Raw genomic sequence first — 24,647 nt, forward strand, 5'->3', positions numbered from 1 at the left:
GCTTGGGTAGCCCATCCTTTGTCCAGACCCAGAGTAAAGCAGTGGAAGACCAAACAAAGCTGCAGTAAGGGGTTGGAGCAGGTGGCACCACCTGTACCCATCTAATTCAAGCCCGTCTAATCTGCCACTTATATGTGAAAAATCAGAGAGTGAGTCAGAACATCAGTGAAAGGATCAAAGTGATTCTTGTTTAGGCTTAAAGCCCATCCCAGAAGAAGATTACCATTAAAATTAGTGCTGCTGGTCCTGGAAACCCATGATTTACCCCTATGTACTAGATTGTTTCTATATTACATGCACATTGAAATATACTCCATCATTTATAGCTGTGAATTCCCTGGCATAAAGGGCTTAATTAAATGTTTATTCTATATTTGTTATTACCTATTTAAAATATTTAGTGCAATGAAAATGCTTGCAAGTCTTTAGGACTACACCTTTAGTTTTACAAAAGGGACGGATTGTGGATTTCATGGTTTGGGAACACCTCTCTCAGTATGGAGACCTGTAGGACATTCCTTATGGAATTACACTGGAGGAAACCCAGTCCCAGGTCCTGTGTGCTGATTCCCTTCCAGCTGCACATCATCCTGACAGCTAATGAGAGCTAATAAGATGTTGACTACAGTTGCTTTTCTGTGAGAAAAACGAGTTTACCGAATCCCAGGAACATTTTTGTAAATGTGTGTATGTATGTGGTGGTGGAGAGAGGATTAAGAGAAAGCCTATGACATTTCAAACCACATTTGAGGCATATTAAAAAACTTCCCATGTTTCTACTTCATCAAATATATCAAGAAATTTACAAGTATAAATGATTTTTTGCCAGAATATTTTTTTGAGCTAAATCTAACTATGGATTTAAATGTGAACTAAAGTTAAAAATGATGTCACAATATATAATAAGGTATACTATAAATGGATCAAATCATAAAATAATGAGTGAAAATCTTGTGAACATATTTTTAAACTTGATTTGGGGACACTGACAATTTATAGCATTCTCTTAAAAAAAGAAGAAATGGTCAAAATATTTAAAATTTCTAATAATTGAATTTAGAGTCAGTATTTTACTTCTAATTATTTATACCATTACTGGGTATATTTATTGCTCAATTCCTCTAGTGAAATCATCCTTGACTTTGGTATGTGACTCGAGATTAATGTATTTTTTCTTTTAGAATACATTTGTTACTTTTTCTTCAAAAAAATTTTTTTTAAGATTAACTCCTTAGGAACTATATATAATTTAAACTTAATTTCATGAAAATATCTCAGGAAGGTTCTTTTCCAATGCTAAATATTTGTGTGACTTGTGTAGAAATCATATACAACTCATTTTTTCTTAATGTATATTACATACAGAATTATTCTTCATGTTTATTAATAAGACAATAAATTAGAAATAACATGACAGCAAAAATTTCTATCTATTATTAGTAGAAGTTCAAGAATGTAGAGTATAATTTCTAATTTATATTCTCTTTGCATTTTCAAGTAGTTATATTTTGTAGGTATTAAGATTTTTCAAGTTAGAAACAAACTTTATTATTTCGTTCCTGTTCTGTTGCATTATCACAGGCACATGTTTTCAGTTAGCGTCTCAGATTAGCAAAATAACTTGCATTATTGTCATTTTAAAATGCATTTGATTCTGACATTAGTTTTTCTCTTATATTATGTTTATCCTTGAGAAAACTTCTGGCAATTTCTAATATGTGTATGCCAAAGCCCTTCTTTATAGTAAATATGACTCCTGTTTGAGGGAAGCATCTGAACGGTGGGGGTTATTTTAATGGACATGCTGTATTACTTTAATCTAACCCTTTCACCATCTGTTCTTCCCATAACAGTGAATGAAAAAAAGAACATATTTTATGTTTCAGGGTTACATTAGTAAAAAGAAAGATAAAAGTGATTTAAAAGCATGCATATGTTCTTAGTACAATGCAGTCTGCATCTGTGATTTTTTTCTCATGGTTCAGACACAAATCAAGAGAAAAGCTGCTCATGCCTGATAGAGTGAAAGTTTTTCATGAAAAACAGGACTTTACCAGAAGAGGGTCTCTTTATATATTTTATAGCTATAAATGATAAAAAACCTCAATGAGCTGCCAGAATAAAAATAGATAACTGTGACATCTATTGTTGGAACATCTGGCATTTTTCCTGAGCTGGGTTGTTGCTGCCACATCCAGATGAATGCAGAGCACCTGTCTGGAACACGCTGTTGAAGCAGGAATGAATCTCGCCACTCTAATCAAAAGAAGAATATCTATGGGTGTAACTGTGGTAGAAGACTGTTTCAGTGATTAGAGGACATCACCTAGGGATGTGTGGAGATGGCTTACTGGGATGCAGAGGTTGGAGAAAGTCCCCACTGTAAAAACATGCTTGGGGAAGTGGGATCCATCGCTGCTTAGAGGGTAGGACACTGTTGTCTTTCTTACCTAAGCACAGTATGGCTTAGTATGGGATAGTGGAAAACAGCAAGGGCTTTAGAATTGTGTCTGTCCTTAAACCTCATAATCATGCAACTTTGGGCAAAACCCAATGTTTTTCAACCTCATTTGCTATGTTTGTAAAGGGATTAATACTACTCTTTTAAGATGTTGTTATCATTTAATAAAAATAATGTCTGTGGAATCTTTGCATAGTGACTAATGCATAGGAAATATTTTATAATAGTAACTATTATTGTTATGGGTATTAGCATATACAAATCATATAGTATGTTACCTCCTTTTTTTTTTTTTTTTTTTGAGACACAGTCTTGTTTTGTTGCCTGGGCTAGTGTGTAGTAGTATCCATCACAGCTCACTGCAACCTAAAACTTCTGGGATCAAGCGATTCTCCTGCCTCAGCCTCCCCAGTAGCTGGGACTATGTGTGCGCACCACCACACCTGGCTAATTTTTCTATTTTTTGTAGAGGCGGAGTTTCACTCTTGCTCAGACTGGTCTCAAACTTCTGGGCTCAAACAGTCCTCCCACCTTGGCCTCCCAGAGTGCTAGCATTATAGGTGTAAACCACTGTGCCTGGCCTAGCAGGTTGCCTCTCCCCCGCCCCCAATGTGTTACACAATAGAATAATATTTCCATCTGTTAACCACAACTTCGGTTAACAGATTCCTGTTAACATTGGATTTTGTTCATTGATTTCAGTATTAAAACATTAAAGAACATTTATACTTATTAAGTAAAACAAATTATGTTCACTCATAGTCTAAATTCCATTTTAAATTCCACTATATGTACTCTGGCCAAAATATAGTTAAAATCACTAAAGAAGCTTTAATATTCTTGTGATATGGTAACCTTAGAGTTATTCTTTTTTTCATTTTACAAGGGTGAGACTAATTATTTAGTGAATGTTGATTGGAAATACACTTACACAGGTTGTCTCTTAATGAGTAATAGTGATTGTACCTTCCTAATCAACTTATTGTATTAAAGGAGAGAGTAATGGTTCCCTTCTTGAAACTCCTAAGCTATATTGTTTTTCTATCTATTCAGGTCCTTGCCATTTTCTAACCTGTATTAAATTTACATTCTATGCATTCTTTATATCCTTTCTAAAGTGAACACCTTGAAGATGGAGCTGAATTTTTCATATCACCCGGAATGCTACCTTGCAAATAGTAGGTGTTCAATAAATATTAGAATGACTATTAGAATGAATTATTGTAAATAGTTCCCACTGGGTGCATATTAAGCCCCAGTGGATGGCTCAGGCCTTTAACTTGATGAGATATCAATCTCTTCTAGAAGGAATGATTCTTTTATGAGTTGAATTCCAAAGGCAAGCTGGGGGACGGTGGATGTTGTCTAACATCCATTTCTGGCAGTCATCTGACCTCTTTGCCTACCAGCCTAAGCCCACCTTTGGTAGATGGCATTTGTTATTATGTTTCTTGAGAACAAGGGCATCCCTCATCAGTTTTTAATTTGCAAGCATGAACGCTTATTTTGAAAATTAAATTTTAAGCAAGAAATTGGGGTAAATTAAGGTGTAAAGTGTTCAGAATGACAACAAATTTTCTAAGAAAGAAGAGGTCTCAGCAAAATTAACCAAAAATCGATTTTCAGTGAATTTTCCTTAATTTACTGTCATAACCTAATTAAAACAGGGAATTGAATCATTCAGTTGATCAGTTTTAAATACATGAGAAAGTGTTGTTACTTTTTCAAGGGAAGAAGACAAATACTCTATAGCTCATAAAATATAACCTTGGTTTGCTTAAAAATAGTGTAGATACCAAGAATGGCTGGGAGAACCATGCACAGGCTTACATATAACCTAACTGGCTATGATTATTCCTCTTTTCCACTCTTAAAGCACATCTTTAGGCTTTTAATCAGTGTGCAAGTGATAAGAACTGTTGGTACCAAAGTGTATTCCAGCTTTGAAAAGTGGAGTATTTGGAAGAAAAGGCCCTGGTGTTTATTTGATTGCTTAGTGTCCTGATTTCTTTTTGCAGTGGGAATGTTGAGTTTTTTTTATTTTTTATTCTTTATTGTATGTATTTTATCTCTTACAAACCTGTAAGATGGGACTGAAAATATGGTTTCCTGACAATACAGACTAGGGCCAAAATTATTTTTAAGATGGTAGGTAATATGGTAACCATTTCTATTTACCTAAGTGAAAGTAATTAATCAAGGACCTTTATATGATACATATATATGTATCTGTAGCATGTTTTCATTTTTAACAGTGCAGTGACAATACATCATTTATTTGATTTTCACTGCATCCTATAAGGTAGGTAGTCTTTTCCTATTCTATAAATGGGAAAACCAAGGCCCAAGGGAAGTGATCATTTGTACAAGTCACATTGAATGACAGTAGGTCATGGTCCTCCCATGTCTGAGGTTAATGTTTATTTCTACTGAAATCCCTAGTCAATAACTTTAGAGTACATTCATGTGAAAAATATTAACTATCAGTAATAATAACAAAGATTTAAATGATTAAAAATGACTGTCTCAAATGATTTTTAATCATTTAATCACAAATAAGATATGTTTACTATGTGAGATTTTTCAGTATTTATTTTGAAAAGACTACATATTTAAAAGTTGTAAGAATACTGTAAAAGTATTCCTGCGTACTATATCTAGGTTCACCAGCACCCAACATGTTGCCATATTTGCTGTATCATTTTCTCTCTCTCTTTTCCCCTCCTTCTTCCCTTATTATTAATTATTTTCTGAACCGTTTTAGAATAGCTTACATATTTGTTGCCTCTTTACTTTAAACCTTAGTGCTTCAGTGTGTATTTCCTAAGGACAAGAATATTCTCTTACATAACCACAGCACAATTATCAAAATCAGGAAATTTAACATTAATAAAAGCTTTTAATCTATCTTAAGATTTCCCCAGTACTGTCCCTTATAGCATTTGTTGTTTCCTCTCTAGGATAGGTTCTAGCCTGGGATACCATAATATGTTTACTTGTCCTGTCTTTTTAGTTTCCTTTAATCTGAATGGTTCTTTAGCCTGACTGTTTCTTTTATGTCATTGGCATTTTTGAAGAATATTGTCCAGTTATTTTATAGAATGTTCTTCCACTTGAGTTTGTGTGCTGCTTCCTCACAGTTAGATCCCAGTTATACATTATCCACTAGAATACTTCATAGGTTGTGTCTATTGCATCCAGAGGCACATTATGTCTGTTCCAAGTCGATTGGTGATGTTAATTTGATCACCTGGTCAAGGTGTCATCCAGTTTCTCTACTGCATACTTACTGCTTTTTTTTTTCTTTTTAATTAAAAAGCAAACTGTGGGAAGATTAAGACCATAAAAAGAATCTATTTCTCATCAAACTTTCCCCCACAGATTTGTCATCCATGATGATCTGTGCATAAAGAAATCTTTCGTAAGATGATTGTGAAATGTTTATTTTCTAACTCAGTTACTCCCTCCACATTTATCAGTTGGCACTCTACTGTTAAGGAAGATTCATTCCTCTCCTTGCATTTATCAGTTCAATTGTTTATCATTACGGGCTGATGGATTTACTATCGAGTGGGTTACACTTTCTGACCCATCAAGATGTTCCAGGCTCATGTTGTATCTTCTGTGCCCCAGTCCTGGAGTCAGCTATTTTTCTAAGGAGCTTTGGTTCTTTTTAGTGGTGAATGGTGCTTAGAAACTAAGATCCATGTATTAAGTGTGCTTGCACTACTAGCATCCATTTCTTCTAGGCCCTTTCAGCAGATAAAGCTAGGATATATATATATATATATATATATATATATATTATTATTTTTTTTTTCTTGTCTTTTCCCATTTCCTTCTCCCTCCCTGCTTTGGTAACCAATTTTCTTGTTTTCTGGTTTATCCTTCTTGCCTTTCTTTTTGCAAAAGTTAGAAAATACATGTATGTTTTCCTTCTCATTTTTTTTACATAACAGTTAACATATTATATGTCTCTCTGTGTGTGTATATATATATATTCCTAATTCTCTCTCGTGTGTGTGTTCCTTTTTTCTTTAAAAAGACTACGTAGTTCTCCATTATGTATATATACTACAGTTTATTCAACTTACCTCTTCTGTTTGAACATTTGAGTGTTTTCTAATATTTTGCAATTACAAATGATGCTACAATGAATAATCTTATGTATAATTATTTTCTACTATTGGGGGCATATTTTTAGGATAACTTAGAAGTTAGAAATTTCTTAGTCAAAGGGTAAATTTTTTTTTTAAGGTATTGTCAGATTACCCTCCATAGGGGTTGTATCAGTTTACATTCCCACCAGCAATAGATGGGAGTGCCTGTTTGCTCATACTTTGCCAAACAATTTATGGTCAGGTATTTGAATTTTTGTTAATTTGATAAGGGAGAAATAATATCTCAGTGTTATTTTACTTTGCATTTGTCTTAAGATGTTAACATCTTTTCACATGTTTAAGAGCTATTTTTATGTTTTTTTCTGAATAACAAGTTTATATCTTTTGACCATTTTTCATTGTGCTTTCTTTTAGTTTATTTCATTTTATAGCTTTTTAAATTGAGAATAAATTTATTTTTATTCTTTCATTGTTTTCGATTTATGTGTCTAAAGCTGTATGTCCTCTAGGTTGGGATATGTTGTATTTTTATTATCCTTTCCCAAGAAAGTATGTATTTAACTTATATAATTTGTGTTAGTATTTTCTTATTTTTCCCAAAAGTTATTTAATATTTTTTTCAGGTGGAAGGGTTTTAAAATTTTTTTGTTTTTAATTTCCATTTTTTATTCATTGTGATCAGAGAGTATTATTTGTCATATTTCTATTTCATGAAATTTACTGAAGTTTTTTTTGTAACCTAGTATTTGATCAGTTTGGATGATTAGACATGAACATAGAGGTTTCTTCTTTATTATCAGTATGTAAAGTTTGGTATATATCCATGCAATTTAACTGATTGGCTTTGTTTTTTAATTTTTTTGTAGTCTTGCTTATTTTTTAAATTTATTTGTCTGATACTGAGAGCAGTGTATTAGTTTCCTATTGTTAGGATGTTTCTATTTCTCCTTACATCTCTTATAGTTTCTGCTTTATATGAAGATATGTTATTTGATGGGTAGATACTCGTGACAATTATACCTTCATTGTGAATTGTTGCTTTTAGCAACAGAAAATGTCTTTTGTTTCATTTAATGCTTTTTTAGCCTGAATTTTACTTTGCTTGATTCTAGAATCCCACCTCCTGGTTTCCCATTGTTTAAGTTTGTGGTGTTTATGTTCGCCTCTGCCTTTATTTTTAGTCTTTTGAAACACTGTTTTAGGCATGTGTCATAATCAGTATAGAGTCAGGTTTTGCTCTGTGAACCAATTTGAAAATCTTTTTTCTTTTAATTGATAATTTAAGCCAATTTACATTTATTGATGTGGTTGGTATGTTTGATTCAGTGCTGTCATTATTTTATGTTGTATTTACTGTATACATTATGCTATATTTAATGTGTTTTCCTGATTTGTCTTATGTGCTATTTTTAATTAAACTTTTAATTTTGATATAATTGTAAATTACCATGAAATTATAACAGAGAGATCCCATGTACTCTTGACCTCGTTTCCCCAATGGTAACATCTTGCAAAGGTGTAGTACAGTATCACAACCAGGTTATTGCATTGTAACTATCAAGATACAGAACAATTTCACTAGCACAAGGATCCCTCACATTGCTCTTTTATATCTACTTTTCTCCTGCTACTTTTGTCCTTAACACCTTTTAAGCACAAATCTGTTCTCCATATCTGTAATTTCATCCTTTCAAGAATGTTCTATAAGTGTAATCATATGACCTTTTGGGATTGGCTTTTTTGACTCACCATAATTCTCTAGAGAGTCATAGAGGTTGTTGCATGTACTGGTAGTTTATTCATTTTTATTTTTGAGTAATATTTCATGGTATGAATGTACCATATGTTGTTTAGCCATTCACCTTTTGAAGGACATCTGTTTTTGTTTTGTGTTTTTTTTCCAGTTTTTGTCCATTAAAAATAAAGCTGCTATAACAACTCAACAACAAAAAATAAACAACCTGACATAAAAATGGGCAAAGGACTTAGACATTTGTCCAAAGATTTACAAATGGCCAATAAGCACATGACAAGATACTCACCACAGCTAATCATTAGGGAAATGCAAATCAAAACCACAGTGAGATACTACCCCATCCAAACACACACACACACACACACACACAAAGAAAGAGAGAGAGAGAGAGAGAGAGAGAGAGAGAGAGAGAGAATAATAACTGCTGGTGAAGATGCAGAGAAATTGAAACCCTCATTAGTGGGAATGTGAAATGGTGGAACTGCTATGGAAAACAGCATGACAGTTCCTCAAAAAGTCCAAAATAGAATTACCATTTGATTCAGCAGTCTCACTTTTGGTTATATACCCTAAAGGTTGGAAAAGATCTTGAAGAGATATTTGTACACCCATGTTCATAGTAGCTTCATAGCCAAAAGGTTGGAACAGCCCAAGTGTCATTTACAGATCAATGGATAGACAATTTGTGGCATATACAAACAATGAAATATTATCTAGCCTTAAAGAGGAAGGCAGTTCTGGCACATGCTACAACATGAAAGAACCTTGAGGACATTATGCTAAGTGAAATAAATCAGTCACAAAAAGACAAATACTGTATGATTCCACTTACATGGAGTGCCACAAATAGTCAAAGTCATAGAGATAGAAGGTAGAATTGTGGTTGCTAAGGGTTGGAGGGGGAGGGATATGGAGAGTTATTGGTTACTGTTTAATGAGTGCAGAGTTCAATTTTGTAAGATGGATGATGGTGATGGTTGCATGGCAATGTGAATGTACACTTAAAAATGGATAAGATGATATGTTATATGTATTTTCCCACATTTAAAAATAATTTTAAAAGAAAGGGAACTATTAAAGAGGACCTGAAAGTGGTGTGTGTGTGTGTGTGTGTAGAAGCTAAACATTTGTATACAGGTTTTTATATGAATATAGTTTTCATTTCTCTGGGATAAATGCCTAGGACTGCATATGGTAATTGCATATTTAGTTCTTTTAAGAAACTGGCAAATTGTTTTCTAGAGTGGTTATACCATTTTACATTCCTACCAGCATTATATGAGTGCTCCAGTTTCTCGGCATTTTTGCCAGCCTTTGGTGTGGGCCTTATTTTTTTATTTTAGCCAGCCTGATAGGTGTGTTGTGATATTTCACTGTGGTTTTAATTTGCATCTCCCTAGTCACTATGACATTGAATATTTTTTCATGTGATTATTTGCTATCTGTAGAGCCTACCTGTTGAAGTGCCTTTTTTTATTGTCAAAAGTTTTGGGAATTCTTTATATATTCTGGATACTAGTCTTTTTGTTGGATATGTAGTTTGTAAATGTTTTCTCCTTTCCTGTAAGTTTATCTTCTTATCCTCTTAACAGGGTATTTTGCAGAGTAAAAGTTTTTAATTTTGATCTAGTCCAATTTACCATTTTTTTAATGTATTGTGTTTTTGTTGTCAAATCTAAAAACTTTTTACCTGTAGTCCCAGATCTTGAAGATTTTATTTTATGTTGTTTTCTAAAAGTTTTACCATTTTATGTTTTTGACATTTAAGTCTGTGATCCTTTTATTTTTTATATAAGGTGTGACACTTAGGTTGAGGTTTATTTGATATTTGCTTATGAATGTCCAACTACCTCAGCACTATTTGTTGAGAAGTCTATCTTTCCTTCATTGAATTGTCAAAAATCAGTTGGACATATTTGTGTGGGTCTATTTCTGGACTTTCTAGTCTATTCTATTGATCTGTGCATCTATCTCTGTCAATACTACACAGTCTTGATTATAGTAAATATATCTTAAGTCTTGAAATTAAATAGACAAATTCTCTTACTTTATTCTTTTTCAAATTGTTTTAACAATTCTAATTCCTTTGCCTTCTACATAATTGTCATGCATATCTTGAACCTTTTCTATGTTCTTTTAATCACTTGCTCTTTGACATTTTAATTTCTCTAATGTTTGATCTTTTAGATATTTTTATATTTTCTTCACTTTCCCTTATTAAACTTTCATTTAAATATATTCTTTTCATGACTTATAATTTATTCTTCATTTGCTTCATTACTTTGAGTTCGGTCAGTTTTTGTTGCATTTTTTTCTTGTTTTTGGTTGTGTGTGTGTGTGTTTTTAATTTTTTTCGTCTACTTCATAGTTTTTAAATTTCTGATTCCTGATTTCAGGTGAGTGCACACATGTGTGTAAGTATGTATGTGTTTGTGTGTATATGTATCTTCAAATGCTTGTCCAGGGTACTTAATTCAGTTTAGAGTGTTATCTTGCAATTTTTATTTGTTTCGTAGTTAGTTATTTGATGTGAATTTTTGTGAGCTGAGATGTTTGTATTTCCATTTTCATGTTTTCTTCCTAGAGGAGTTTTATATGGAGTTTGATTTTTCCTAGTCCTTGGCATTTCATGGGTTGGGTTTACTATGTCAAGAGCACCTTGTGCTGTCAATTTGTGAAATACAATTTTTAGAATGGATGAAGGTGATGGTGGAGTGGGGAAAGTAGGATAGGATTACCCTGTCTTGTGCATATGTTATTTTTTTCCTCTGTATATTGGATCCTTAATATTTCCCTCTTCCTTCTTTTCTCTCATTGTGATATCTGTGAGGAACACATCCATTATCAATGTATATTTTTATTTTATGGAAATGACACTTTTTCCAACAGTGCCACTTTGGATTTTGCTCACTTTTTTTTTTTTTTTTTTTTTTTTTGAGACAGAGTCTCGCTTTCTTGCCTAGGCTAGAGTGAGTGCCGTGGCGTCAGCCTAGCTCACAGCAACCTCAAACTCCTGGGCTCAAGCGATCCTCCTGCCTCAGCCTCCTGAGTAGCTGGGACTACAGGCACGAGCCACCATGCCCGGCTGATTTTATATTATATATATTAGTTGGCCAATTAATTTCTCTCTGTTTTTATGGTAGAGACGGGGTCTCGCTCAGGCTGGTTTTGAACTCCTGACCTTGAGCAATCCGCCCGCCTCGGCCTCCCAGAGTGCTAGGATTACAGGCGTGAGCCACCGCGCCCAGCCCGATTTTGCTCACTTTTGAGTCCCTTCCCTGTGGCCAGTGCTGTGTACCACCAAATACTGCCTTGTGCTCATATTTCAGCACTTAGTGTTGCACTTGATCTTTCTGGGGGTGATTTTGTGTGTACTCTGGTAGGTTAAACATCATCATGACCTTTTTGCTGTTGAGACAAAATTAATTAAATCACTTACCTAAGATCCTACATGTAGTGTCAAAAAGAAGATCAGAAAGAAGATCAGGAGGAAGATCAGAAGCCTTCTTATGCATCATTCATTCATTGTGCTGCATATATTGGCTGGCTGACTTCCTCTCTGTCTTCTCTAAAATATTTAATGAACATCTGAATTATTTTGGATTAAATGATGAGGTTGTAGAGTCCTCAACAGAGTTCACATCAAATGCAATTCATTTAATTTTATATTTTGCAATTCATTTTAAAGTGATGAGTGCGGCTCAGTTTTTTGATGGTGCACACCTGGGCAAGTTTACAGGTCTTTTTGAAAACAAAGATTTACTGGTAGGCTTTTCTCTGTATCTCCAGAGCAAGTGTTAGGTCTTGGACTAACTGAACCATCCAACTTCTGTCTGCTTGAATATCTCAGGACTGTGTACTTGCTGTTGTAGTTTCCTGGCTATTGACAAGAGGCTTATCCTTCAAATTTTTCTTTGGGTGTTCTTGAAATGTATACCTCCTGTATGCCATGGTTGTGTCATGTTGAATTTTCTTTGTGAGTGAAGGGCAAAATGTTCTTCTCTGCTTTGCCAATAGCATTTTCCCATGTACACTCAGGGAAAGTTCTTCCGCCTCTCAACTGGGCTCAAAAGTCTTAACTGGAGCACTTCAGAAATAGGCCTGGCTTATACTTTTATAAAAACAAGCAGAGCCTGGGCAACTCATAGCTTGGAATAGCACTGATGTTCTGAGTTTCTCTGAGGCAAGCATGTGGATGGTGCTACCAAAGGTCACATGCATAGCACTTGGATTCCCACTTGGTAAGGCAAGGGAGTGCCACTCCTTGCTTTGGTGAAAGCGAAGGGGGTGTCTTGTGAAAAGAGAGGCTGGTGTTCACTGGCAGAAAAGGCTGATGGCAAGTGGAAGGTGTGATGTAGGAAACTGGACCTCAGGATGCCTCGATGTCATCCATTTTATAATCCTGCAGGGAGAAAAGTTGGACTTTCTAATTTTTTCTTGATGAAATATGCTGTTATGTACATATGGAAAATAATAAAAGTAATAATTATAAATGATAACAGAAAAATATTGAACCTAGAATTTGTGTGGAACTCTGTCCTGAATATGATATATTTGCATACTTTGGAATTTCCTAGAGGAACCTCCATACCTCATCTCTCTGTCCCCAAGCACTCTAGGCTGAGTTGCTTATCTGTACTGAGATGGGAAGAGTCAGGATCCTTTCTCTGGTCAGGGGGTCCTAGTGGGAAGGGGAGAGTTGGCCTTGTCCTGTGAAGGTCTCATCAGGAGTGAAACTTACCTGACTAGAATGTGACATGGATCTGAAGAGCAGTGTAGCCTAGGACTTTTTCCTCTTCCTGCCGTAACACCACACATACCCACCCTTCTTTCTTCTGGGGTAAGAAAAAAACATGTAAAATGGACTTATATTTGGCTTCTGGGACTGTAAAGCAGTTCTTGCCTTTCCTCCATAAATTTCCCTAACACTGGATCTTTTTTCTCTCCTCTCTTCCCTGTGTTTTACCTAAAGTATAATCACAGTTTGCAGTGCAGGCTTTGAGACCAGATGGACAGTGAGGTGACTGTGGCATCTTATTAAAACTCTTAGTAATGTAGTTTCATATCTATTAAATAGAGCTATATTACTGTCCAGGTGATTATGAAGATTAAATGATATAATGTATATGGAATGATTAGCATATTGCCAGGCATGTAGTAAGCTCTCAGTAAATGGCATTTATTGTTATCATAGCAGGTAATCTCTATATAGTGCCTAGAATTGTGTTTGGCATTAAGCAGCCAAGAACTGGTAAAAATTATCATATTGCTAATTTTAGTGGCTTGTGAGGACCTTCAAACTCGAACTGACATACTTCCTAGGGAGATCTGCCAAGCATTTTACATTTTCTTTCAATATCTGACCAAATAGTCTAGGAGTAAGTGCGTGGTGTAATTCCAACAAGACACAACATTGCTCGTGGCTTTTTGTTTTCTGATGGTCCTATGAATAACTGAAATTTTACTTTAGAAAATAAGAAGCACATCCTAGTAAATCGGCCCAGTTCTTATATGGGGCAAGACTTTTTAACAGTTATGTTGCAACTGAATTAGATACCCACTTATTAACTATCCTACCATCTATCCAGCAAGGCCTTCAGAGAGCTACCAGTCTAGTATGAACATTAAGGCTCAGCACATGGGTGCCTTAAACCTTAGTTTTTGTTTTGTTTTTCTAATTAAGAAGAAATATAGAAAGCAAATAGAAATACAATGTGAAGCTTTCTTGGAATCCTTGGGCAATACCATTAGGATTTCTTCATTAGTAATGAAGAACTCGGTTTTGAATCTTGGTTCAGTCACCTGCTAACACTGTGGCCTTGGGCAAGTCACTTACTCTCTTTGAGCCTTAGCTTCCCTACCCATACAATGGGGATAATATAATAATGGTGCCATTGAAGGGTTACTGTACTAATTATGTGCAATAATCCACACCAAGCACTTCATTCAGTGCCTAGCACTCCAGTCATTGTTTGTTATTATTATTTTTATCTCCTCCTTTCAGCAGCCAAAAAGATTTTCTGTGGAGGCATCACGACTCATTAAGAGAGTCCAAGTTAAGAGCGCCCAGACCAGTGCCACAGCAAGTCTTATTCTGGCGGCCTCAGGCCAACATGACCTTAGGGGTGCTTGCCAGACTGAAGGCTGCTTTTCTGTGTGCTCGCTCGTTACTTTCGAAATGAACTTTTCTCCCCCTCTCGGTTTCAGTATTCGGGATTTCACACGGAAAGATCGGAATCTGATCACGACAGCCAGTGGGGCGGAAGTCCCCTGACCGACACGGCCTCCCCGCAGCTCCTGGACCCCGCGGACAGGCCCGGCTCGCAGCACGACGCGTCCTGCGCCTACAGGCAGTTCTCGGACCGCAGCGCTCTCTGCTACGGCTTTGCGCTCGACCATTCCAGACTGGTGGAGGAGAGGCATTTCCATACCCAGGCCTGTGAGGGAGGCCGGTGTGAGGCAGGCAGGTACTTCCTGGGAACGCCGCAGGCCGGGAGGGAGCCCTGGTGGAGCTCTCGCGCGGGCTTGCCCCTGCCCAAGGCCTCCCCAGAGAGCAGAGAAGCCTATGAAAACAGCACGCCTCACATCGCGGCCGTCCACAGGCTCCACGGTAAGAGCAGCCGGAAGGACTCCCGACCCGAGCCTCAGGCCCCTGGGCAGGTTTATAGCACTCTAGGTGCGACACTGGAGTGACCCAGATAGTTTTCTCCTTTGATTTACGAATCAGAAACTCCAACGGATGGGATTTAGGAAACCAAGTCCACAAAATTAAGTGCATTCATTTTGCGAAGGTTTGCCAAATACATTTATTTTGGGCAAGTGAGTAGAAACGATTCCCATTTTGGACATCATCGGTGTTTTACTATGGCAAGTTCAATGTGAGATGAACTCATTAGAAAGCGTGATGCTTTATTATTTTCAAGTAATGGGATGGACAATATCTGAGATGATAAAGGCTTAGTTTCTAGGCAAAAATAACATTGCATTAAGTTTCAAGTTTTCTTTCTGTTAGATTTGAATGTGTCTAGCCAGTTTGATTTATGGGAGCTTTTTTTTTTTTTCTATTATACTTTGTTATATAGTATTGTTTTGGAATACCAAACACATTTTCTTTGAACTTTATTTCTTGCTTTCTTAATTTTGTATTTATCTTTTAAATAAAATGTAAACCCCCCCCAAAAGTGTAGAAATTAAGTTAAAGTTAATTGTAGAATAAATCTATTGAATTTGTAGTATGCATGCATTTGAATTGCTCATGTATTATTTTCTTCTCTATTCTAATGCTTCAACTGTGGACTTTAAAAAAATTTATTTAACATTTCTTCTTTTTTATTTTTCTCTTTTTGAGGGAGTTAATACAGTTGTGTCACCTGTGGACTTGAAGAGTCTGTGGGCTCGTTTAGTTACAGCAGTGTTTCTCAGTGAGGGCACTATTGATGTATAAGAGAGGACTAGTCTTTGTTTCATGGACTATATGCAGCTTAAGCATCACAGGTGATTAACCCCTCTGAGCATTAAATGCCAGTAACTGCCTCTCCTTTCCCCCATTGTTACGACAACCCACAGTGCCCCCTGTGGGTAAGGGATGGTGTGATATGTAAAACCCACTAAGAGTTTTCACCGTGGGGTCATTATATGGCTTTACAAACACATCAAAATGGGCACTACAGTTAAAGCCTTGATTGTTGGAAATGCTTTTCTTTGTTCATTTCAAAATAAGCTCATGAAGGAGAGCCCATTTTGTTCATTCCAAGCTTGGCTCCAGGCAGATCTTTGAAACCTTCCCTATTTCATTAAAAATTAAGTGACATTAGGATTAAAGTGAAGGCCCTGGTATTACTCTTCTTGTCTTTAGGATGCAAAATGTGCTGGAGAATTTTGTCTCCATTCATAGTCTTCTGTCATATACCACCCAGACACTGAATAATTTTAATCTGTTTCCATTCTTGCTTTTAATTTTTCTGATTTTATTTTGAGTATATTTAGTTTGGTAGACTGGTAATGGAAACCCAGAGCAAAGGGCAATTGCTTGTCAAAGAATAGAGTGAAGTGAAAATCCTGGCTTAACCTACAGGGTCTGGAAGAAAATATTAGAAATGAAATAAGAAGAAAAGCAAAAAGGAAAGCAGTGAATGGTGTGATCCAGGGCCTCTCTCCTGCATTAGGCAGCTTACAGCTTTCACATATCCCTCCCTGTTTCTCCTCTCTCTGTTTATATTGACCACAGACTGTTTTGAAAATAATTTAGTTTATGGAATATATGTTGGATGCACTATTCCTCCATATTGGATTTCTCTCCTTAATTCTTAACAGGTTGTTATTAAAATTATAAATATTTATTTTTTTACCTTATTTCAGAAACAATCTAAGATACCTGACCTACTGTATTATTACCTGTGAAGCTGAGATGTTTACCCCTAGGTTGGATAAGATAAACTTACACTTCGAGTGGGATAAGACATATCTGTATCTGTATCTATATTTATATCTGTCCATGCTTACTTATACATAAATATAAATATATATATATTTTTAACCTTCAAATACTCTAGAAACTAACATTGGAGCTTTATTGTAGCTCTACCTAAATTATATTTGGCAATATTAACATTTTAGATGATTTATTTGGAATTGAGAGAGTAGTTCAGCCTATATCATTGTCTGCCCCAAAGCCAACTGCAACTATTTTTTAAGCATCAGTTTAACATGAAACCGCCCTAGAAAATAACATAAACCAAATTGTATGCATCTTCCTTTTATTTGCAGCCAGACAGGTCCAACAACGGGTAGACATGGAGAAGCATAATGACACTTTACCAGTTTGCTACTTGGCATTCACAACCTATGAGCAAGGTTTATCTTCTAAGAAACTTGTTATAAACTTTATTTGCATGTAAAGTTCCTTGATTTTATATGAGCCTGTGTCTGTTTCAAGTATTGGTGCATACATTAAAAATAAAAGATATAAGGTTTATTTTATTAGAAAAAATAAATACTTAATTTTCTTTTGGTGAATTTTGAAACCATTTACTTTTTTCTTTTTCTAATTTCTAGGGCGAGGTCATTGGGATGAAGATAGTGTGGTCAGTTCTCCAGACCCCGGATCGGCCAGTGAATCAGGTGACCGATATCGCACTGAGCAGTATCAAAGTAGCCCACATGAACCTAGCAAAATTGAAACTCTGATAAGAGCCACTCAGCAAATGATTAAAGAAGAAGAGAACAGATTGCAGCTAAGGAAAGCCCCATCAGATCAACTGGCTTCCATTAATGGAGCTGGAAAGAAACACTCCCTCTGTTTTGCAAACTACCAACAGCCCCCACCAACAGGCGAAGTCTGCCATGGCTCTGCTCTTGCCAACACTTCACCATGTGACCACATCCAACAGAGAGAGGGAAAGATGCTGAGCCCCCATGAAAACGACTATGACAACAGTCCCACTGCACTGTCTCGGATAAGTAGTCCCAATTCGGATCGCATTTCAAAATCCAGTTTGATCCTCGCTAAAGACTATCTACATTCGGATATGTCTCCTCACCAGACAGCAGGAGACCATCCTGCCATCTCTCCAAACTGCTTTGGTGCTCACCGGCAGTATTTTGATAAGCATGCTTACACATTAACTGGATATGCCCTGGAGCACTTATATGACAGCGAAACCATTAGAAACTATTCCTTGGGCTGTAATGGCTCACACTTTGATGTTACTTCCCATCTGAGGATGCAGCCAGACCCAGCACAAGGACACAAGGGAACATCTGTTATAATAACCAATGGAAGCTGATGTTTTTCTAAAATATTTTGTTCTTTAAGATCTCTGAGACATATTTATAGTTTAATACCCCATTACCAGCATTTACTTTGCTACAGATTGTTAGAGAAGGTAATTTAAGTTACTGGGTATTTGATATGTGTTCCTATAAAATCAAAGAAGACATAGCACTAGCATTCAGGGTTATACAGAGATAATGGAGCAAAACTGAATTCACAAATTGCCCCTCTATATGGGAACCAGAATAGGTAAATTTTAAGTTGAAAAATACTTATATAGATCAAGTGAGCATATACACCACATGAAAGGACTAATGAATGACAACATTTCATTATGATGATCTAATGATCCTTATACACACAGACAGTCACTAGCACAAACTGCTGCGTGCACTTTACATGCAGAAATATAAAATACATACCATAAACACACCAAAAAAAAAAAAGGGCAACTTTCCTTGACTCTAGCACAAAAAGCTTCTTAAAGACATTTCCATTCCAAAAATAACTAAGAAAGGGAGGGGTACACCTTGTAAACTGATTTCTTCTTTGTGGTTTCAAACCAGCCAGCTCATTTGGTTCAGGCATAAATTAGAGAAATGGTTCTGGATGTGGTGCAAGAATGAGTTTTCACCTGGTATCCATTATAAGCAATCAGGAAGTGGTAATTTTTCACCTGACTTTTGAGTGAGACAAGGATCAAGATTGCACTGACATAGCAGTAAGGATTTTTCTAAGTAAAAGCACTGAGATGTTGGGACACACATCAAAAGCCTGATGTGCTCAATTGGAAGTAGTTTGGTGAAAATGGAAAGGCCAGAGGCAGAGTGAAATAAAACCATATCTCAAAACAAACAATTTAAGGCTCAGAATAGGTAAATGAGGTATTTGAGTTTTGCTGAAAAAAATCAACCAAATAAAAAATTCAAACCAATTCACCAAGGGAAACCAGCAAAGTGCTACATGATAGCAGTGTAAGGGTTTGAAAACATTTCAAAGCACAGATGTGCCTATGTGACAGCATGTGGAAAGCCTCAGGAGAAAGTCTAAGATACAAGCTTAGGCTAATAGACAAGTGGATAAAGGGAAGAGTAGTACTCTGACCGAAGGAATAGGCAAAGTGTTCATTTTCCTTATTGTTTGTAGACAAGAAACTTGGTCTTACGTCTGTGTTGTATAGTAGAAAGGCCAGCTGACTAGATCTCTGGGTTCCAGTTCTGACCCTTCTTATAACTTAATTTTGTGACCACAGATATATCAATCACCATGCCTGGGCTCCAGTTTTCTGGTTTGTAAGGCAGCACTGATGTTCTGTGTTTCTGTGGTGCATTGGCACAGCAGGACTGCACTTGTTAACTAGTTAACTGTCTGCTCCGTGTTGTCAAGACTGTCATTCTGTTTTTTCTGCACACGTACAGAAGTCTAGATGCTTTGTAACTTAAGCAGGTGTGTGGGCTCTTTTAGGCATATATAGTTACAGACAACTTTCCAGATTCAGCTAAAATGTAGATAGTGGAAGTTTACAAGGGAGAAGAAAAATAGGAAGATTTATTTAATGCACTATTCTCTAGTAGTCAAAGCAAAATGACATAAGTGATTAGAGAGGTCTCATAGATAATATTTCCTAGGAGTCCCATGCCTGAAACTCTTGCCATATTCAAGAAGGAGAATGTACTGGAAGAAGTTAACAATTTTGAAAACAGAACATGACATTGAATACTCAGGGATTAGTACTATCTTTTCATCATTTAACACAGTTATTTGACAGTCCATAGGTAGGTGACAATCTGAATAATGATAATTATGAGAGGTAAATACTGAGTTGTTTGTACATGAGGGAAGAGGCTACATAAAATTAAATAACTGCAACATTTGTGCTGTAAATGCAAAAAAGTGCAAGTAAGTGAAGAAAGTTAGTGGTTATCATGTATGTTTTCAAGAAGTTCAAAATACAGTTGACCCTTGAACAACACAGGTTTGAACTACACTGGTCCATGTATACGTGGCATTTTTCAACTAAATGTGGATTGAAAATACATTATACGGAGGATGCCAGACCTGTGTATACAGAGGGCTGACTTTTTGTATATGCGGGATGGGCTCCACAGAGTTAATGGTGGGGACTTGAGTACCCATGCATTTGGTTACAGGAGGGCATTCCTGGAACGAATGCCCTGTATACTGAGGGACGACTGTACAATAAAAACTAAATTTTGAACTATACAATAAAAAAGATATTCAGTAATTTTGAGGAAACCTCTGGAATACTTAAATGGATTTTTGATCAATTTGCAACACAAAGCAATGTTTTAGGAATACTAAAGGTTTTGTAGAATTCTGTAGGTGGATAAATGTTTCAAAGACAAATATCTGATGAATATGGTGTATTTTAAAAAGGAAATTTATATAGATGGGTTTTACTGATGGATATACATTCTACTAAATGTGTCAGGGAGAGATGCCAAAAGAGAAATGAAAACTTAAGAACCAAGGAAAATGAGTTGATAATAAAGAAAAGACTGTCACTAAAGGAATTTCAGTGGAATTTTTATATGGAGGATAGTAAATTTATGGAAGAAAAATTATGAACTCAGTAGATGGGGGTAATCAGAAGGAATAATTCTTTTAAAATGGTATGACCAGTATTTTTAATAGAAGACAGAACTACCTAAATTATATCTTGATTGAAAATTGTGGTAGATTGACCCCCAAACCATTAAAAAACCATTTTTTAAAATTTACTGAATGCCAATAATTTTATAGTAGCAGCTTCATTAAATTCCATATAATGCCTTATAGGCTCACAGTATTATATAGCTTACATGTTTTGCAATATGGCATGAGTATTACAAAAATACCCGAAGTAATTTATTTTAGGACAAGGTACCTTCTTAATATACATGTAAATGTGTTAAAATGTATTTATAATCTACATTATTTTGTTCTGTGCAGGAACCTATTTCCTCATAACGAAGATGTCATCTGTATCTTTACAAAATATAGGATATAAAATAAATATCTTCCCAATAACTTAATCAGTTAAAATTAAACAAATTGGCTTTAGTTTTAATTCTTGATTTACATAACTTTGCTAAATGCTGAGAACCATGAAACTTGAATGAGAGAGAAAAGTATCATTTTTGTATCATTTTGGGGATCCATAAACATGTGCTATATCCAATTATCAGTTAACTATGTATCAGCACATTAGATGATACATAGCTCATGCTTTCTAGTAATAGTAAAAATATGTTTATTGCCCATTTCACCTGCCCTACCTAATTTAAAAAATTGGATGACCAAAGAAATAAATGACTATTTCTCCAATCTTCTTTGAGAAAATTGTGTTTAAACTATTCTTGGGAATAGACAGATTTAACGTGTTATTTTGAGATGCATAATAATAATGTCACAATCACTACAGGCCAGATATTTAGGTATGCTTCGGCTCCACAAGTCTTTTGTCATAATATGCTGAATATAATGTGCTAATTTTTCTAAACTGTAATTGCCTGATAAAAGATAATATAGCAGTGCTGATGTGACATTCAAAATGAGACAGGATGCAATAAATTATTTGCCTTCAGTGTTTATACAGGAAAACCACTTATTCTTTCTTGGTTATATTTTATAGGGCTAGAATATTTCCATTGGGTACTATTCACTCTACACCCTGCTGCCACATGCTGCCTCTAGGCAGAGAATCTCACTTAAAATAACCTTCAATGGGGTCTTCTAAAAAAGGATAAAATGCTCCAATTTTCATTTCTTTTTTTTTTTTTAAATGGGGAATGAAGATCAATTCTAATAAAAGATCATTTGGAAAATGTGCATAGATATTTTAAAATAAAATAAAAGACATCCTCTCCTAAGATCTAGACCAAATAAATTTGATAGAAGACAGTACAGCTAAAGAGACGTTTGGAAAAAGGATTTGATATTTTATAGTTCGCTCTTTTTCAAGAGCAGGACATTACTAAGATATTCAGTGTAATTCTATTAGTACTAGTGGTATTTGGAAGTGACAGAATGAATGCTAATATTTGGAAAACTGAGTATGTGGGAGTCACTCACCTTGCCTAATGGAATAGCTTACACTTTAATGCAGCCTTTCTGATTTAAAAAGTTTGAATGCCAAGATTTGGCTCCATAGTCCACTCAGATCATACATGTAGACTTACATCCTATTTTCTGAATGACTTAAGAAAATGATATAAATCCTGAAGTCCTCCAAATAAGTGATTCAACTTTCATGTAAATGTCCAAGTGTTTGTGAATAGAGATTTACATCTAAGACAGCAAAACCTATTGGCTAGTTCTTACTGTGAAACATGTTGTGGATAAAACATTCATTATCATTCTAGATTTTAAATGCGTGACAAAACAGCTATGAACACGTGCAAAATGTATCAGACATAGAAAGTGTTCTTGGGGGAAATTTACATGTGGTGCTCATTTCTTGTGCACAAGGGCTGTATAGATAGTGCTTCACTGAAAAAGTGAGATTGTACTCATTTCCAAATAGGGGTTTGTCCAGAGTTCCTTCTCTAAAACTGTATGCAGAAAGAATACACACACACACACACACACACACACACACACACACGATTTTTATATCACCTTGGAGATTCATAAAAATGTGCTATTTCACACAAGAAATCCTAATTGATCATTTTAAACTAAATGTAGTTTTATTTATTTATTACAATTTTGGTGCATGGGACTTTGCTTTCACAAATCCATATGGGGGGAGTTTGTCCTAATTTGCTGATCTGGGACACATTTAATCATGGCTGAATTTATACCCAACAACCCTGGTGTGTTTACATTTCAAAGAAATAAAATTGATGTGGAAAAATTTTAGAAGTACTGTAACTTTCCCCCCGCCCCTTTTTTTCAAAGGAAAATATTTCAAAAATGAAACATGTGAATAGGCACTTCAAAAAAAAATAAAATATTTTATGTTTGTTTTTTGACCGACATGCTATAAAAAGGATTATATTTGTGAGAAAAGATACTGATTGCCAATATTTCAAATACCATCTTGCAATGTATAGTTTTTAGTGACATTGTAGTATAAAGCTGTAATTTAAACCTTTACTTTGGAATGTAAAGTAGAAAATACTAGCTATGTCAATGATATCTTGCAAAGTGTTCCCATTTATAATTATTTATATTGTAAATAGCTTTCTGAAGTAAATTCGAAGTTAATGTGCATAAAATGTATTTATTATGTGAGGATTTTTTTGGTTTAAAATATAGTTACCAATATGCAGTTTGAGTCTGAATTATTCATTGAAAGAAAGATCTCTACAGGACAAAACAGACTGTCAACTAGACTACTATTATAAAAAAGACAAGAACCATTTTAGCTCTATAGGTACTATTGGAATGGGTAGCAATACACATGTACACACACACACAACTACATACACACTTTAAGAGACGTAGGAATAGAAGCTTATACATTTGCACAGCAACTATTAATAGGTCTGATTTTTATTAGACACTAGGGAATGGTTTTTCAATGTGTCATTAGGACATCTTAAGCAGGACTCCTTTGTCTCCACTTTGCTAAATAAAGCATGAAATTTGAAAGTACAGATTACATTTTTAATGCCTAAGTGAAAAGAAAACCTATAATATTGAGATTCTTTAGTTTGCTGTCTTTCAAAAACACATTAAAAACACTTCCTGAATAATTTTTGTTTTGGAATCCAAAGTATTTTTAAAATTTATCATTAGGAATTAAAGTCAGACAAAAATAAATTTTTAGGTAGTTTCCTCTTAAGCATTTTTTTAGTGCCAAACATGTTTTTCTTTATTTCCTCCAGGAACTTCTGATTTACCCTGATGTGTTTCAGAAATTGTTAGCTATTGGCCAATTCAACAAGTCTACACAATATCTTTTTTATTTTTATTTATTTTTAGTTTTTTTGAGACAGAGTCTCACTTTCTTGCCCAGGCTAGAGTGAGTGCCGTGGCGTCAGCCTAGCTCACAGCAACCTCAAACTCCTGGGCTCAAGCAATTCTACTGCCTCACCCTCCTGAGTAGCTGGTACTACAGGCACGTGCCACCATGCCCGGCTAATTTTTATATATAAATATATTAGGTTGGCCAATTAATTTCTTTCTATTTTTATAGTAGAGATGGGGGTCTCGCTCAGGCTGGTTTTGAACTCCTGACCTTGAGCAATCCGCCCGTGCCCGCCTCGGCCTCCCAGAGTGCTAGGATTACAGGCGTGAGCCACCACGCCCGGCCCACAATATCTTTTAATTCAGTGCAAGTGTGGTTTGTATTATTGTATTTATAAAAAGCTTTTTTACAAAGCTGAACTAAATATCAAAATATCATTATTATTAATATTATAACATTTATTAGATATTTTCCACCATGATCCTTTAATATACTTGTTTTAGGGGTTTTGTTTCTGAAAATAATTTTTTCACTTACTTTATTCTCCAAAATAATTGCACCACCAATTTAATCCACAACTTTTATTAAATACCTATTATGTGTCCCAAATACGATAGGTC

General features: G+C 35.3%; 1 protein-coding gene across 1 annotated transcript in view; it reads left to right on the top strand.

Moving 5' to 3' along the window:
• SIM1 (SIM bHLH transcription factor 1) overlaps nucleotides 1–23,374 on the top strand; it is a 73,335-nt gene extending 49,961 nt beyond the window's left edge. The window contains exons 11-12 of the mRNA XM_012738815.2: nucleotides 14,546–14,948; nucleotides 17,393–23,374. Coding sequence (XP_012594269.2) covers nucleotides 14,546–14,948; nucleotides 17,393–18,123 — 1,134 coding nt within the window. The 3' untranslated portion in view covers nucleotides 18,124–23,374. The remainder of the gene's footprint in view (nucleotides 1–14,545; nucleotides 14,949–17,392) is intronic.
• The last annotated feature ends 1,273 nt before the right edge of the window (nucleotides 23,375–24,647 follow it).

This window comes from Microcebus murinus, chromosome 5 (genome assembly GCF_040939455.1).
Source record: "Microcebus murinus isolate Inina chromosome 5, M.murinus_Inina_mat1.0, whole genome shotgun sequence".
NCBI classification, from domain to species: Eukaryota; Metazoa; Chordata; class Mammalia; order Primates; family Cheirogaleidae; genus Microcebus; species Microcebus murinus.